This window comes from Danio aesculapii, chromosome 12 (assembly GCF_903798145.1).
Source record: "Danio aesculapii chromosome 12, fDanAes4.1, whole genome shotgun sequence".
NCBI classification, from domain to species: Eukaryota; Metazoa; Chordata; class Actinopteri; order Cypriniformes; family Danionidae; genus Danio; species Danio aesculapii.
Genome location: NC_079446.1, coordinates 7,105,178 through 7,120,842, shown reverse-complemented (window position 1 = coordinate 7,120,842; position 15,665 = coordinate 7,105,178). Strand labels below are relative to the sequence as shown.

Sequence of the window (15,665 nt, the reverse complement as noted above, 5' to 3'; positions counted from 1 at the left end):
CTGTATTATAAGTATTTGAGCAGTGCACCAACACACTAGATACTGTGCTAATTTACCAACTAAAGCTTTAAAAATCCAAACTAACATATGTTGTTTTCTCCTTGACTGTAATGAGGTCCATTCTGTCATTTTATATGCAATTAATTGTAAATTACAGAGATGCGTGTGTGCACTTGAACCGGTGACAAATTGTAAGGCACTATGATAAACAATATCCAATTTTTTTTTTTTAACATTTAAAGGTGCATGCATATAAAGTACATATCCGTAATCCAATACTGATAGAAGTGTAGTCAAGTAAACGGTTTTGAGCTGCAAATGAGAAGCTTTTTTTACTTGTCCTGTTATTGGAACAGATTGTAGCAGATTGTAGACTCTAACGGACCGCTTTTAAGGAAGCGCCATTTTTAAATACACAGCTGAGACATTACACCGTAATATACATATAATAACAACCCATGGTCGACCCGAGCTAAAGAAACCTTGTCGTTGTCTTGATGAACAGCCACAAAGCCAAAAAGAAGAGAAGAATCTACCCTGTGCCAAGTTTGTTGTTTACAAGGCCGTCTAATGTACGAGCGGCTTAACTTTCTCGAGAGAGCTCGTGTGCGCGTCTATATTTGAAATAACGAACTTCTTGAGCTGATGATAATAATAATAATAAGTCTCTTTAAGGCAAGTCATTTCACTCGGTGGCCATCTTTGAAACGCCTCTCGGGCAGTATGCTCGGGCATTCTGTTTGAATGGGGAAACATCAAATTCTCCAAAACTGTTTGCCAAGCTTACAATTACATTTCATATTATGAATACCCAATACAATTAAACAATAACTGTCTATTTAGTTTAATTTCTAAATGTTTGTATCACACAAAATCTGCAGAAACTTACGCCTGGTTCAAGCCCCTCCGGAGAATTGTCATTCTATAGCGATCGCTGATTGGCTCCTTTACTAGAAGATGGGCTTTATTTGCCATATAGCAAATCGCTGATTGGCTCTTGTACTAGAAGCAAAGATCATAGAATCACCAAGAGGCGACACTCTAGTGCGATTTGTGAAACAGCACTAGATGGCGCGCCAGCCATTTTGGAATGAAAATTCCAATAGAACAACAGCATATTATAAGTCTGTAAAAAAAACTTTTAAAAGTGCTGATGATTGTGTTAGTAAGTGTTGTATTGTAGTCTTTCAGGTTGTATCTTAGCTTTAATGCGCTTTTTAAATAGATAAATAAAAAACAAAGCAGCTGCTTGCCATCGTGACAGCATTAAGATACAATGGACTGCCTATCGCTTTCACTCCAAAATGGCGGAATCCAGGGCTGCTGCTGGGCGTCGCTGTTGCAATGGAACATTATATTGAGTGTCGCCCCTAGGTCATTCTAAGCTCTTTGCTAGAAGGCAGGGCTTCATTCGCCCTATTGACAGTTACACTTTTCTCCATTCAAAAGTATACGAGTGACATGTCTTGTGTATTCTATAGTCTTTGTAATAATGTGCTTCTGAAATCCTTTCAGAAACGGACAAACATGAGAGTGACACACAACAAAAACAAAGGAGAAGCTGGAAAAAAAAAGAAGCAAATGATTCTTTCAGCAACCTAAAACATGAACAAACAGTCATGTTAAACTATTATCATCACCTTTTGGACTATTATGAACTCGGAATGACGCAATTACTCTCTAACAGGAGATCACATGTGCTGGTGAAGATAAATATACAGATGAGAGGTTTGCACTGACCATAGGCTGTATGTTGTGTGTTGTTTTTGAACCCAAATAAAGACTAAATGTATGCGGTGTGTAGTTTTCTGTAATTAGTAACATATCAGAGACTTCATACTGTATATGTTGCATTTCTTTATTTTATATAATCGCAGACGTTACAGTAGGCTATTTCGCACTGATCATTGATCTGCAGTTATAATCAAATCATGTTCATAGAAAGGTTAGTTATGAACATTTATACACAAGTATTTATGTGTATAAAGCATCTGTTTTGTGAGACGTGCTACTAATATGATATGTGACTGACCCGTACAGCTTTACTTGACATTTCCTCGAGCAAGAATGATGTCAGTCAGCCACACCATTGGTACCCTTTTGTCAGTGGAAATGCAAACCTTATAAGGGTGACCTGTACCGACCCGTCCCGTACCACTCAGTGGAAATGGGCCATTAAGCATTATTACAGCAGATGGTTATTACAACTTTTTTTTAGCATTTGCTTCAAAGATCACAACATTTAAAAAAAGACAGCCGTGCCCACTGACATAAACATCTGCATTCATGTTTGACAGCGTACATGCTTCATAGATACACAATCCTGAGATTTAAAAATCCTTAAATACTGAGTACATATCAAACAATCTGTAATAGGCAAAGCTAAAAAAAATTTTTATCATACTAGAGTGGTGTGTTATACTGGCAAATCCAACTTAATTGGCACAGAAACAATTTACATTTAATCTTTCTGAAAATCCAGCATAAATAAATGTACCTTGTTTGTAAATAAATACATGGTCTAAGAAAAAAATAAAATAAAATCAATAAATAAATCATCAAGTTCTTACTGACATGGTCTGGAAGTTCGTTAAAAAAATAAAGTGCTTCTCTTCTTATGATCAGAAGTAAAGATGTTGTGCATTGTGTCTTGTCATTTTTCTTTATGTTAGTTTTGATGTAGACCTGCATTTGCTGTTTATATGCAGAAATCTTTGGGCGGACCTAAACAGGTAGTGAATCATGATCTGGAGTAAAAGAAAACTTTAATCTTCTCCTATTATGGAAGTCAATGGTTACAGGTTTTCATGTTTCTTTCATTCAGTGTGCGGTATGAACTTAAAACAGCACTCTTCCAGCAGCTCATAGTTGCATCCAATATCTCGTTTGTCACGGGGGGCATGCATGAAATGTTCTCGAAGTAAAGTGAAAGTGCCAAACTGCAGTTAAAAGTCGACGAATTAAAAATGAAACGCCTGAAGTTACAAGAAACTCCAGAGGAAATGCGAATAGCGTGGTGACGCGATGACATTAATCGAATTATGCACTATAACATGTAAAACGGGATCATGAAAGGAACATTCATAAAGCAACTCAAGTTAACATCTTAATCTTATTATTGTCTTAATTAGATTAAGGCAAATTATTCGATTTACTGATGTCCATGTAAACGTAGTCAGTGAGTAAATTAAGCTCTCCCTTTAAGGACTCCAATTCATTTCAATTCACCTTTATTTCAAAGCAGCTTAACATAGAAGATTATAGTAAATTGAAACTGTCAGTCTAGTTTTCAGAATTGAAGTTCAGTTTAGTTCAGTTCAGCGTGGTTTAATTTTCACTGCTGAAAGTCCAAACACTGAAGAGCAAATCCATTTTCACCAAGAAATGGAAATTTACTCACTATTTACTCGCCCTTAAGTGGTTCCAAACCTTTGAGTTTCTTTCTTTTGTCAAACAACAAAAAGATATTTTGAAGAAAGCTGAAAACCTGTAACCATTGACTTCCATAATAGGAAAAACAACAGGTTTGAAACAAGTAAAAGGTGAGTTAATGATTACACTTTTTGGGGGGGTGAACAGTCCCTTTAAGCTAAAATAGAATCCGGAATTTTATCATTTCACTCACTTCAAACTCAAATATCAAGGCAAGAACAAACAAATATGCTGAAGCCGTTTCCTAAATATATTCTTGAGGTGATCCATAGCCCTAGTCAAAGAGGTTTGGAATTGAATGAGAGTAAACAAGGGCAAGGCGATAAATTAGAAAAAAATGAGAAATTAGCATCTCTGTCACCAGAGGCGACTAGCGAAAACATATTCTATGAGGAAAACAATGCACCAGGAGGTGGTGAACCACCTGCTGAGTGTACATTACTGGAAGCGGAGTGAAAGGTTTGCAGGTAAAGAGCAACCCTCCTGTAGCGACTGGCAGGGGTTAGTTTGGAAAGCCAAAAGTGGTTCAGGGGCATAGCATTGTGATAAAAAAAAAAAACACCTCGGTAAGTGGCTCTACTGAACAAAATGGTACATCCGCCACTCTTCAAAACCTATTCATAATGGTTCATAGGATATTTCCACTCAAGCACTTCTGTTTTTGTAAATACCAAAACCCAAACAGTGATGAATGATGAATTTTTTTAAATGTTGGTGAAACATTTTGGAAGCAATCTTTTTCTTAGTACACATCCGAAAAACATAGTGTTTCCACTTAGACAATAGTGCTAGATTTAGTTGCCATTGTTTTATGCCTATTAGGGTTTCACAGCATATCATTTGAACATCAATATCATAACGTGTCATCGCAGGATAAGAATATTTATTAAAGAATAAAACAAAGATATTATTAATTATGATTATGTTATGATGGTTCATATCAGAGATGCTCAAACTAGGGCTCGCGGGCCAAAGCTGGCTTATGGTAACCTTTGATTTGACCCGCCATCCCATCTGAGAAGAAAAGGAGAATGATGGGGATGGTTTAGAGATTGTCAATTCAAGTTTAATCCCTTTGTTTATTTTATTGCAAAAAGCTAATTGAACTGAAATGTTTCAATTAAACAGCCCTTATTATGGGTTTTTGAAAATGACTTTCTATGCAGTGTGTAGCACAGCTCTAAGTGAAGTGAAATATTCAGCTAAGGATTAAATCTGAAAGTGCACCGTGTTTATTGATTCATCTTTAAAAGAGTCGACAAATGAATCGTTGGGGTAACGAATCTTTAGCAGTGTCGGCATGACGTCGATACGGAACCATTTGTTGCACACACAGACCTGGGAAAATTAACCCCCCCCCTGCCCTGCCCACAAACACTGTAGAAAGAAAAATAAGAAGATACTGTAGCAGATCCTGGTTGAATCATGTCATGAAGACGTTGTGCTCTGAAGTGTGAGGGAAACTTAGTGTTATTTTCCTTACCCAAAGATGAAGCTGTGAAGAGTCAGTGGTTGAAGTTTATTTTTGCAAAAAATACCTCAGCATTATAGCCCCAGACTTGTGCTGTGCTCCCCTCATTTTTCTGACGAGAGCTTCAGCAATCTACACGCTTACGACGGGGCACTCGTCAGACCTTTTTTAAGAAAAGAAAAGACTATTGATGTTTGGGACTTTGTCAGAGCTTGATAGGAACTTTTTCAATACACAGTTCATGGACCTATTTCTTCTCCCATTTCACAAGTGTAAGTGCAAGTGTAAGTTAAAATGGTTGCCTCGTTTTCTTTAGCTTTCAAATTATGTATTTAATTGTGTTTTGTTACTTGTAACCTTTCTGCGTGGCTTGTAGTGTATCTGGTTAACTCTATATTTTCATATAGTGTCTAAAACCATGTTGAAAACACGACACTTGCCACTTTGTTTACGGATTTAAATGCGTTTGTTAGCTTGTAACCCACTGCCATTTGTCACTGCTATGGCCACCGTCAGCTGTTCCTACACACGTCAAGTTTCAAAATAGTTCAGGATGTGGCACTGTGTGGATTAATACTTAATGTGTGTCACTGTTAAGTATAGAGCAATATGCTGGTTTTGCTGCATTGCTTTAATGCTATCCTGCATTGGGTTCACGCATACACTCTGCACTCTGATTACTTCAACAATGTTGATGAGCTGTGGTGTGCGTTTCTCTCTGTCTCGCACTGAGCGCAGTCGACCAGTCACAGCAGACTGTGTCATCAGACCAATCAGCGCAGATTAGAATCGCGCTAAGGAGGGGGTTGGGGACAAACGAATCACTGAACAAATCATATGGGAGTCGTTGGGATAATTAGGTAAAAATAAATGCAGATTATAAGTCAATAAAAGTGTTTTTTGAACTTGCATGCATATTAGACTGCGGTTGGGAGACCCGCAAAACGTGACCTTTTTTAATGCATAATAGGGGCTTTTTAAATGGTGTCAATTAATCCAGTTTTCTTTAAATATGCATACGGTTACTGACAACGCAGAGACTTTGGTGAGCATATCAAGTCAAGGGCAGATTTTGCTTGACCAGTGTATTCAGCATTGAACTCCACTGTGATTTAAATGTGATGGTCTGTATTTATTGAAAAGACTTTGGGCACCCCTGATTTATACAATGCTGACCATGTTATTATAAGTTTGATTGTTCAATTTTTGTATCTGAATACTGTTAGAATACACAGAAAACCAAAAAGCAATGTTTATTTACTTCTATTTCTGCTCTGTTGTATTTGTACATGCTTGTAATATATTATCAGTTATAAAAACATAGTAGAAAGAGACTTGATCATCTTAATCTAACTAAATTAATGAGATCTTTCCAAATAGAGTGATTCAATTCATCTGCTGTAATTATATTCATATTTCTATATACATATATTTCTATATACATATACATATACACATATATATATATATATATATATATATATATATATATATATATATATATATATATATATATATATACACATATATATATATATATATACATATACATATACATATACATATATATATATATATATATATATATATATATATATATATATATATATATCACAATGTCAGATTTTTCCAACGCAATCTCACGGCAATGCATAACTTTTTGATTTAATGGCTAATTCGTATGAATTCGTACGATCTCACGGTTGGGTGCCACGCCTACTTTTTTAAATCATAAATTTTCATACAACTGAACTCGTACGAATTAGCCACTAAACTGTCAAAACGTAAAATACTTACGTTTTCTCGTGAGATCAGGCTGGATTTTTCCAATACCGTGCTTCCCTAATACCTATGAAATCAGCTCAAAAATGACAGAAGCTCTATTAATAACAGGTTATATTTTATAAGTGCAACTGGAGACCAATTTGTAGCAAAGCTTTTTTTTACAAGGTGCACTTCAAATCAAAGTTTTCTTAGGCAGTGAACTTTTAAAGCTACTGCACAGACGGGGACCACTCATTCAGAAAAAGCCTGTGTGGACAACTGATGGCTTAAATAAAATGCGGATATGTCTAAAAGGACTTTTGTTTATCATCAAACAAAAGAAAACAGCACATTTATAAATGGCAGAACCTGCGACTGACAGCACAGGACGATAACATGATGAAATGAAAGAAATCTATGTACAGTAAGAAAAAAAGGAAGTCAATCTTGAAAAATGATGTCTGTGAAAAGACCCAAGGTGACCATAAAAACGTGCTATTCAAACCAACTGCCTGGAAATAAAAAGCTAAACGAGGCTATGCTTATTACTCTACATTTATTTCTAAGCTAGCGCTCAAATAGCATCAGCCCTGTTTTAGAGAGCTAAACATGATTTAATAAATATATATTGGTTATTTATCTAAACCACTGCCAAAAAAAGGTGACTTTCAGTTAGAGCTGTGCGATATGGGCAAAAGAAACCTATCATGACTTTCTTGAACAATATTACGACTGATTTTAATCACGGTTTTGACAAACACAGACATTTTACAATGTGAATCTGAAACATATTTCCAAAGGAAGGCAATTAGATCTTTATCAAAAAATCTATACCATATCTCATAACCTAAAAAAAATAATAAAAATCACCTAGTAAACAAATTGTCTCAAGAACAGACCTTAGGCAAAACAAATAGGCTGCTGTGTGTGTATGTGTGTGCCACCAAACTCAAGTAGGCTCCGATGTTCTGTTTGACCACATATCAGAAGTAGTTGCGTGTACCTGTCTACGTCCATAGACCTCTTTGTGAAACTGCGGTAAAGTAAACTGTTCACATATCGCGTCTTTTGCGGTTTTCCAATGGAGGCATGCGGCTTGTGTGCATATCGGGAGCGACACGCGTTTTCCAGGCACCCCAAGTTGAAAACATCTAAACTCTTCAGAATGTCACACCGTGAGTTACGAAAGTTAATAAGAACTGACAGATCAGCTTCATACTTTGTACGAAATATACACATTTCGGCATGCAAAAAAAAAAATCATACTGTAGTGTATTTAGAAATGGTACATGTTCAAAACGCAATTTCGATACGATTTCAATTGATCGCACTGCCCTACTTTCAGTACACTAAAACAAATTGCTGTTTGATTAAACTATTTATTTAAAATGAGTTGAAACACAATTCTTAAGTTTTTCTCAAGGACAACTTAATTGTTTTATGTCTAATGCACGTACATTTGTAAAAACTAGTAAGGTAATTACTTAATGTTATCCCAACATAAGTCAATTGTGGGGAACCCAGCATTTTTACAGTGTATACTAAGCCATACACTTAAAAAAAAAAAAAGATTACAAACTTTATCATAATTAAACATGGTAATTTACATGGCAAGAGAGATGATAAGATTTTCAATGGTAATTAAACCACAAAACACAAACTGAAGCTATATATGAACTGCTCGATCGTCTAGAAATATTAGTTCAGAATTTATTTTTTTCTAGTACTCCATGAGGTGACACATATTCCTCTCAATAATCCACCCAAAAAACCTAAAAATATGTGGAACAAATCCACAGTGCCTCATGAATATTTAATCACAGGTGCCGTTCATATAATATTCATAGAGTGACTCGAAGGGTGAAATGAGGTAAATTGGGACACTTTTTGACAGCTGTTGCAGTTTTCAAATGTAGTAAATTTTACATAAATTCCCTCTATTTAAAGCTCAAAATTCTGGTAACAATAAATAGATATTTTAAAATAAATAGTATTAAAATAATTAAAATAATAATATATAATAATAATAATAATAATAAACAAATGTGTAAATTTAACACAATTTGTTATAGCAACACCTCTTCCCCAATAAAAGTTTGCATAGTTCGTAAATTTCATATGTTGCATGTGATCCACAAATTTCATACATTTTTGAGTTGTCGTATAAAAGTTACTGACATTTGAGTATATTTGGCAACATACAGCCATTTTGGACGGGCTGTTGAGTAGTCATAATGGTCTCCCTGATTATTTCATTATTATAATTTTATTTAGATTTATGTACACATTGTATAAAATATACAATCAAAAAGTCATGGAAACATCTGTTTATTAGTGCTCGGCAAAAATGAATCGCTTCCAAAATAAAAATTAGTTATGACAAATTAAGTGTGTGTTCTTATATTTATTGTCTATATATAAATACACAAAGACGTGCATATATTTGATAAAATTTTATTAATATTTAGATAAACATTACATGTGTAAGTGATACAAATTTTATATTTATTTAAATATACAAAAATGTTTGTCTGTGAATCACATGTGCATAGTATACACATACACTCTCAGAAAGAAAGGTACAAAATGAAAAGGTACCTTTCCAAAAGATACATTTTTGTTGTTTTAAGGTAAATATAGATACTAAAAATACAAATGTCTACCTCATAGTACCTTAAAACGTACAAACATGAACCTTAAAGGTACAAAAGTGTACCTCAAAAGTATTAATATTCATTAACACCTCCACAGTTCAAAAGTATACCTATTGAAAAGGTACCACTCCAGTGACAGATTTTGTACCTTTATTTCTAAGTGTATATAATAATATATAATATATTATATAATAATAAATATATAGTATATATAATAATAAATATATAATATATAATAATAATAATAATAATATATATAATAAATATATACTTACACACACACACACACACACACACACACACACACACACACACACACACACACACACACATACATATATATATATATATATATATATATATATATATATATATATATATATATATATATATATATATATATATATATATATATATATATATATACTTGCATATGTATTACATACTTACATATATACGCAGACACACACATATACAGTTAGTCAAAATTATTAGCCCCCCTTTGAATTCTTTTTTTAAATATTTCCCAAATTATGTTTAACAGAGCAAGAAAATTTTCACAGTATGACTCATAATATTTTTTTCTTCTGGAGAAAGTCTTATTTGTTTGATTTCGGATAGAATAAAAGCAGTTTTTAATTTTTTAAGAGCCATTTTAGGGTTGAAATGATTAGCCCCTAAGCTAATTTTTTTTCGATAGTCTACAGAACAAACCATCGTTATACAATAACTTGCCTAATTACTCTAACCTGCCTAGTTAACCTAATTAACCTAGTTAAGCCTTTAAATGTCACTTTAAGCTGTATAGAAGTGTCTTGAAAAATATCTAGTCAAATATTATTTACTGTCATCATGGCAAAGATAAAATAAATCAGTTATTAGAAATGAGTTATGAAAACTATTATGTTTAGAAATGTGTTGAAAAATCTTCTCTCCCTCAAACAGAAATTGGGGAAAAAATAAACAGGGGAGCTAATAATTCTGACTTCAACTGTATATATTATGTCAAAACAAACTGTTATTTTGGATGCGATTGTTCATATTAATCTTTGCCCAGCACTAGTTTCTTTAATGTCAATTTAACTTATTTCAATAAATTATCAGGTTTCAAATAAAATTACACCAATTTTAATGTTTTAAGTATGTTAAAATTGAAGTTGATGTGACTTATAAAGTTAATTTGATTGAACTTACTGTAAAAATACAATATAATACTTTATAGCGGCAGTCACACTTTGAGACAAGTGAAATCATCTCATTACATTGAATTACTGTAATATTTTTGACAATGTGCAAATAAAATGAAAAAATATATATATTTTTGAAGCTTACTTTTAAAATTTAGACATCAGTGAATCTTTATGCACTTGTTTGGCTTTGATTGAGTGTAAACCTAGGACTATAGTTTGCAAATGTATGAGAGCAATTCCATTTGCAGTAAAAACTTAAAAACAAATTCATATCGGTTTATATTTCCCAAAACAACTAACCACAGGGTTAAGGGATCAGAAAAATATCAATCTGTAAGCATTTTTAATATTTTAAATGAGGAAAATAAACATGTGTTATGGATCTGAACAAAAAAAGTCTGCATGTTTACAGTATACAACATACTTTGCAGAAATTCTGTGAATTAAACCGCACAAACCAAAAAGAAATAATGCTAATCAACAGGATAAGAGTTGTCTCTCTATACAACATAAATGATTGATTTTATTTTATTTAATATGGTTGCATATGTTTAATATGTTGGAACAGGATTTAATACATGTGTTTGTATTCCACAAACAGATTGCAACAATATAAGAGAGTCTGCAAAAAAAAGCTATTTAAGAGTGATTTTACCACCATCTTTCAAAGTCTCAAGCCTCTATAACTTACTGTTTGGCCTACACTCAGTTTTACACAAGTGAGAGCCAAAGAACACACAGTCATGCCAAAGAATTTTCCCATGATAAAATCACAATAGCAGCTTACTGCCTCATCTGCAAATCATCTGTAACCCTAGTAAAAACACACAAAAGTAAACAAACAGGAAGGATACTTTGACATGACCTACCTTCCATGACATAGACCAGGGAGCCCACGTCTCCTTCTTTGATGATACAGCTCTCTTTATCATACTCCACAGGGTACATGCAGTCTACAATCTCCTGGATCTGAGACAGCTCCAGGTTCTTCATGAAGTCGTTGTCAAGAATGGCCTCTTTGATTAGTTCTTTAGACCTGTGGATGATAAAACATTAGAACTTTTAGCTATCAAATCAAAAAGATAAAACATGGATCTGGTAGTTAAGTGTTTACTGTAGCTCACTGATTCTTGAGATATGAGACAATATTCATTATTTTACTAGCGATTACATAGTAAAATTTGATCAATCTGAAAGATTATAGTGCACTGATTGGTCAAGCTTTTGTTTTTACCTAATGCTTGAGCAATTTTCTGTATCACACCTAATTAATTGTCTGTTAAATTAGCCAAACTCAATGGCCAAAAGTTCATCATCATATATAACACCAGTAGCCGCAACAGCCAGAGAAAAACTGATATGAATCAACCTCCAATGCTCATTTTGGCTGACATTTTGTTGCATTTACATGGTTTCAATTAGCAGATAACATGTGGTCGCTAGCATGTGGTGTCTTGAATGCTTCAAAACTGTCAATAATTTTGTAAAGCAATTGGTTTGATTGTATCAAAGCTTTGAAAAGCTCAATTTCTCACATCGGTAGTGTGAACAGCAGGAGACACTACTCACAAACTATACAACTATGAAACATTACTACAAAATTGGTTCCTTTACTTAAATTTTATTAAGTTAAACCAGGGGAGTGAAACTCACTGCAGTAGTGATGTGACGTTGTGTGCCGAGGCTTCGAAGCATGCATCAAAAAAAGATACATCTCGCAGTGAAGCAGTGTACGGGAGCTTGATTCGTTTTGCCATCATCACGTGATCGTGACGTCCGAAGCTTCATTTTTGCCTATACCCACGTGACTGCTTCGAATTTTGATTCAAAGGTTTAAACACCCCCATGGGTTAGTAAAGTGTATAGAGAGAGATTAGGCGTCAATTACATACATTTCTACTGTTTTAAAGCACTGCACCGGTCCCATTCACCAGTATATAAACTAAAATACATTAGTAATTTATAGTAAAAAGTTTTTGAAGCATACTAAAGTGTATTAGCGTATTTTTTTACAACTATCTTTGGTGCATATAACCACTGCATATAGTAGTATAGTGTTTAATAGAGGCCAGCTGGCGAGTGCAACCCGAAAGCATTACTCACATAGCCTCCTCAGAGCATTCGCCTTCCATGCAGGAACTGTTGGTTCGATCCCCGCTTGGAACGGGACTAATTGTAATATGATAAATGTAAATATTTTTGAATACCTTGGATTTAACTACAGTCATCGGTCGTGTAATGTAAAAAACCTTATGTGTAAAAACTAGAGTAATTTAACCAGAAGAGGTCCTCATCGAGCAGTGATTTAGAAAGCTTTGAATAACAAATCTTTTTCCGATACAATTATGTCGAGCGCTTCACTGGTTCAGAAAGCTCAATTTCACCATCACTACACTGCAGCCCGACAGAGTTTTGTTCCAAACCTGATTCAACACACTTGCCTGTAGGTCAAACAAGCCTGAAGGACTCAATTGGTACACTTAGGTGTGTTTAATTAGAGTTGGAACTACACTGTGCAGAGCTGTGGCCCACTCGGAACTGAGTTTGACACTCCTGATTAAACCAAACATTAAAGACATACATAAGCAGCACCATCCATGACCTTCTTCAGACAGGTTCAACCGCAGACTGAACTCTTAAGCACACAAACTGCACTATTTCAAGACAACTGGTCTAACCATTTAGATCACCGAGGGGTAATTCAATCAACAAGCATAAACTATACATACATTTTTAAACAAAATACAATTGAATAATCACACATTCAACAATAGTCGATTCAAAATAAACTTTAAGATAACAAATACAATATTAAACATTCAGGACTTGAATATACAACCAAATAACAGCCACCCCTATTTAGGCATAAATTTGCAAAAATAGGCAAAAAAAAAAGCGACCTCTGGCTTTGCTGCTCCTTATCTGCTCTCACTTCTGCAGATTTATGTGCCCTCCAGAAACTTGCATTCTGTGAATGAACGTCGCCTCGTGGTTCCATCCCTAAGAGGGAAGAAATCACTTTCCCGAACTCTCGCATTCAATCTGCCCAGTTGGTGGAATGAACTACCTAACTACATCAGAACAGCAGAGTCACTTGCTGTCTTCAAGAAACGACTAAAAACTCAACTATTTAGTCTCCACTTTCCTTCCTAATCTGCAACTGCCTCTCTGGCTATACCACTAACTGTACTCTCTCTCAAACAAAAAAAAAAAAACTTACATTACTAAAGCTACGGTCACACTGGGTTTTGTGTGTGCGAAATTCTGTCGTGCGGCGCTGCGAAAAGGGGCGGGATTAAACAAGATGATTAGACATTAAAAAAAAGCGAGCGATTGCTCTATGTTTTAAATTTCTGTCCAGAGAGGTCCTGTTTTGATCCTCCATTGGTCTCACGCAGTCAAGTGATGCGATTTCGCAGGCTAGAGTTCACCAAGCTTGAACTTTGCACCACAGCAACCTGCGAAACTTGACGCATGACCCCGCGTTTCCGGTCTGACGCATTCGCGTGCGTATGAATGGAAGTCTATGGAAGGAAAAGTCAAGTGTGACGGCACCTTAATGCTTTGCTTCTTAGACTTTACACACCTGAAACTTGTCTATAGCACTTACTCACTGCTGCTCTTATAGTTGTGTAAATTGCTTCCTTGTCCTCATTTGTCGCTTTGGATAAAAGCGTCTGCTAAATGTAAATGTAATTGGAATATGCCTACACTACCCATAATCCCTTGGAATGAATTAAAAGAGGAACAGGAAAGCCACACTTCCTTTAGAAACATACTGCAGCCATACACTTAAGGACATAAGCATGTAAAAAAAAAAAAAATTAAGGCTAATAAAAGTTGTGGTACACTCTGACTTAAAATTAAGTGTTTTTTGTTTCTAATATGAATTTTTGTTAATGTAATGTGTCAATATTGTGTGTTTAGATGCATTTCATTGAAAAATGTTTTAATTACTTCTGAGAATACATTGCACCTGTGTAGTAGCAATTCCTTCGGTCAGTTTGTATATTAATAATGAGGTCAAAGTTAAGAACGCTAATTACTTTAATTTTATCATGGTTTTTACCCCATTTAGCAGCAAATTGTGAATAACGACTTTTTTTATGAAATTAGGTAGTAAATGACCCTAATCGAAAGGATAAGATTTGGCTCACTATAGAACAAACATGATTCATTTTATTTATCATTTTTGCATTTATAAGGGAAAAATCTTGGTCATTGATGTGACATCTCTTCGTTGTGGATGTGACAGATGTAAAATTGCCACTTGTGGGACTTTAGTAAATCAAATGTAATTGTTTGAAAAATTTGACAGACATTTTTGAGTGTTTTACAGTACTTACAGGTTTCTTTTAAAGTAATTGTTACATCCTCAGTCTAAAGATGGTAGTGTAAAACAAATAAATAAATAATTTTTTTTTAAATATTTACACCACTGTAAAGTGCATTAGTCTGTGCCCGCCCAACATCACCAAAACAACCAATTGCAGTCAAGAATCTATTTTCTTTTTTGTTTGTTTTATTAAATTTGTTTTATTAAATAGCTCTGCACAGTTTAGTTGCAACTGTAATTAAACCCGATCAAACTAATTAAGTCCTTGAGGCACGTTTGAAACCTACAGGTCACGAATGTCAGCTCGGGGTAAAGGTAATATTGACATGGGTACCAGCACATGTTGGGGTTAAAGAAAATGAAATGGCGGGTCATTCAACAAAACAAGCCAGTAGCAAGACAGAAGTGGAAGTACACAAAAATAAGCAGAAGCTAAAACAATGATTTGGCTATCAATTATGGAAAAACGGCAGAAAAGTTGGGAGGGAGATAAGCAAAACATTTATATAGTATTCAACAGAAGGTTGGGGTAGGGAGGTCTAATGGAAGTCAAAAAGAAGAAATTATAACTAGGTTAAGGATTGAACAAGTATTAGGTAAACATATCTGGAAGATGTGATTGTTGTAATAACATTGAATCAGTGGACCATGGTGCTTGAGTGTAAAAACAATGGATGGATACAGTTATAAGAAAATATAAGGGAAAATGGAAGTTCATGGATGCTCTCTAAAAGATACACTAAGAAACAAACTTTCACATTTATTATAGTTCTTAAAGGTCACTGGTACAGCAAATAGGATAGTGAAAAATGTACTAC

General features: G+C 34.5%; 1 protein-coding gene across 1 annotated transcript in view; it reads right to left on the bottom strand.

The window, feature by feature from the left end:
* LOC130238835 (cGMP-dependent protein kinase 1-like) overlaps positions 1 to 15,665 on the bottom strand; it is a 227,385-nt gene that overhangs the window by 188,812 nt on the left and 22,908 nt on the right. The window contains exon 3 of the mRNA XM_056469951.1: positions 11,381 to 11,547. Coding sequence (XP_056325926.1) covers positions 11,381 to 11,547 — 167 coding nt within the window. The remainder of the gene's footprint in view (positions 1 to 11,380; positions 11,548 to 15,665) is intronic.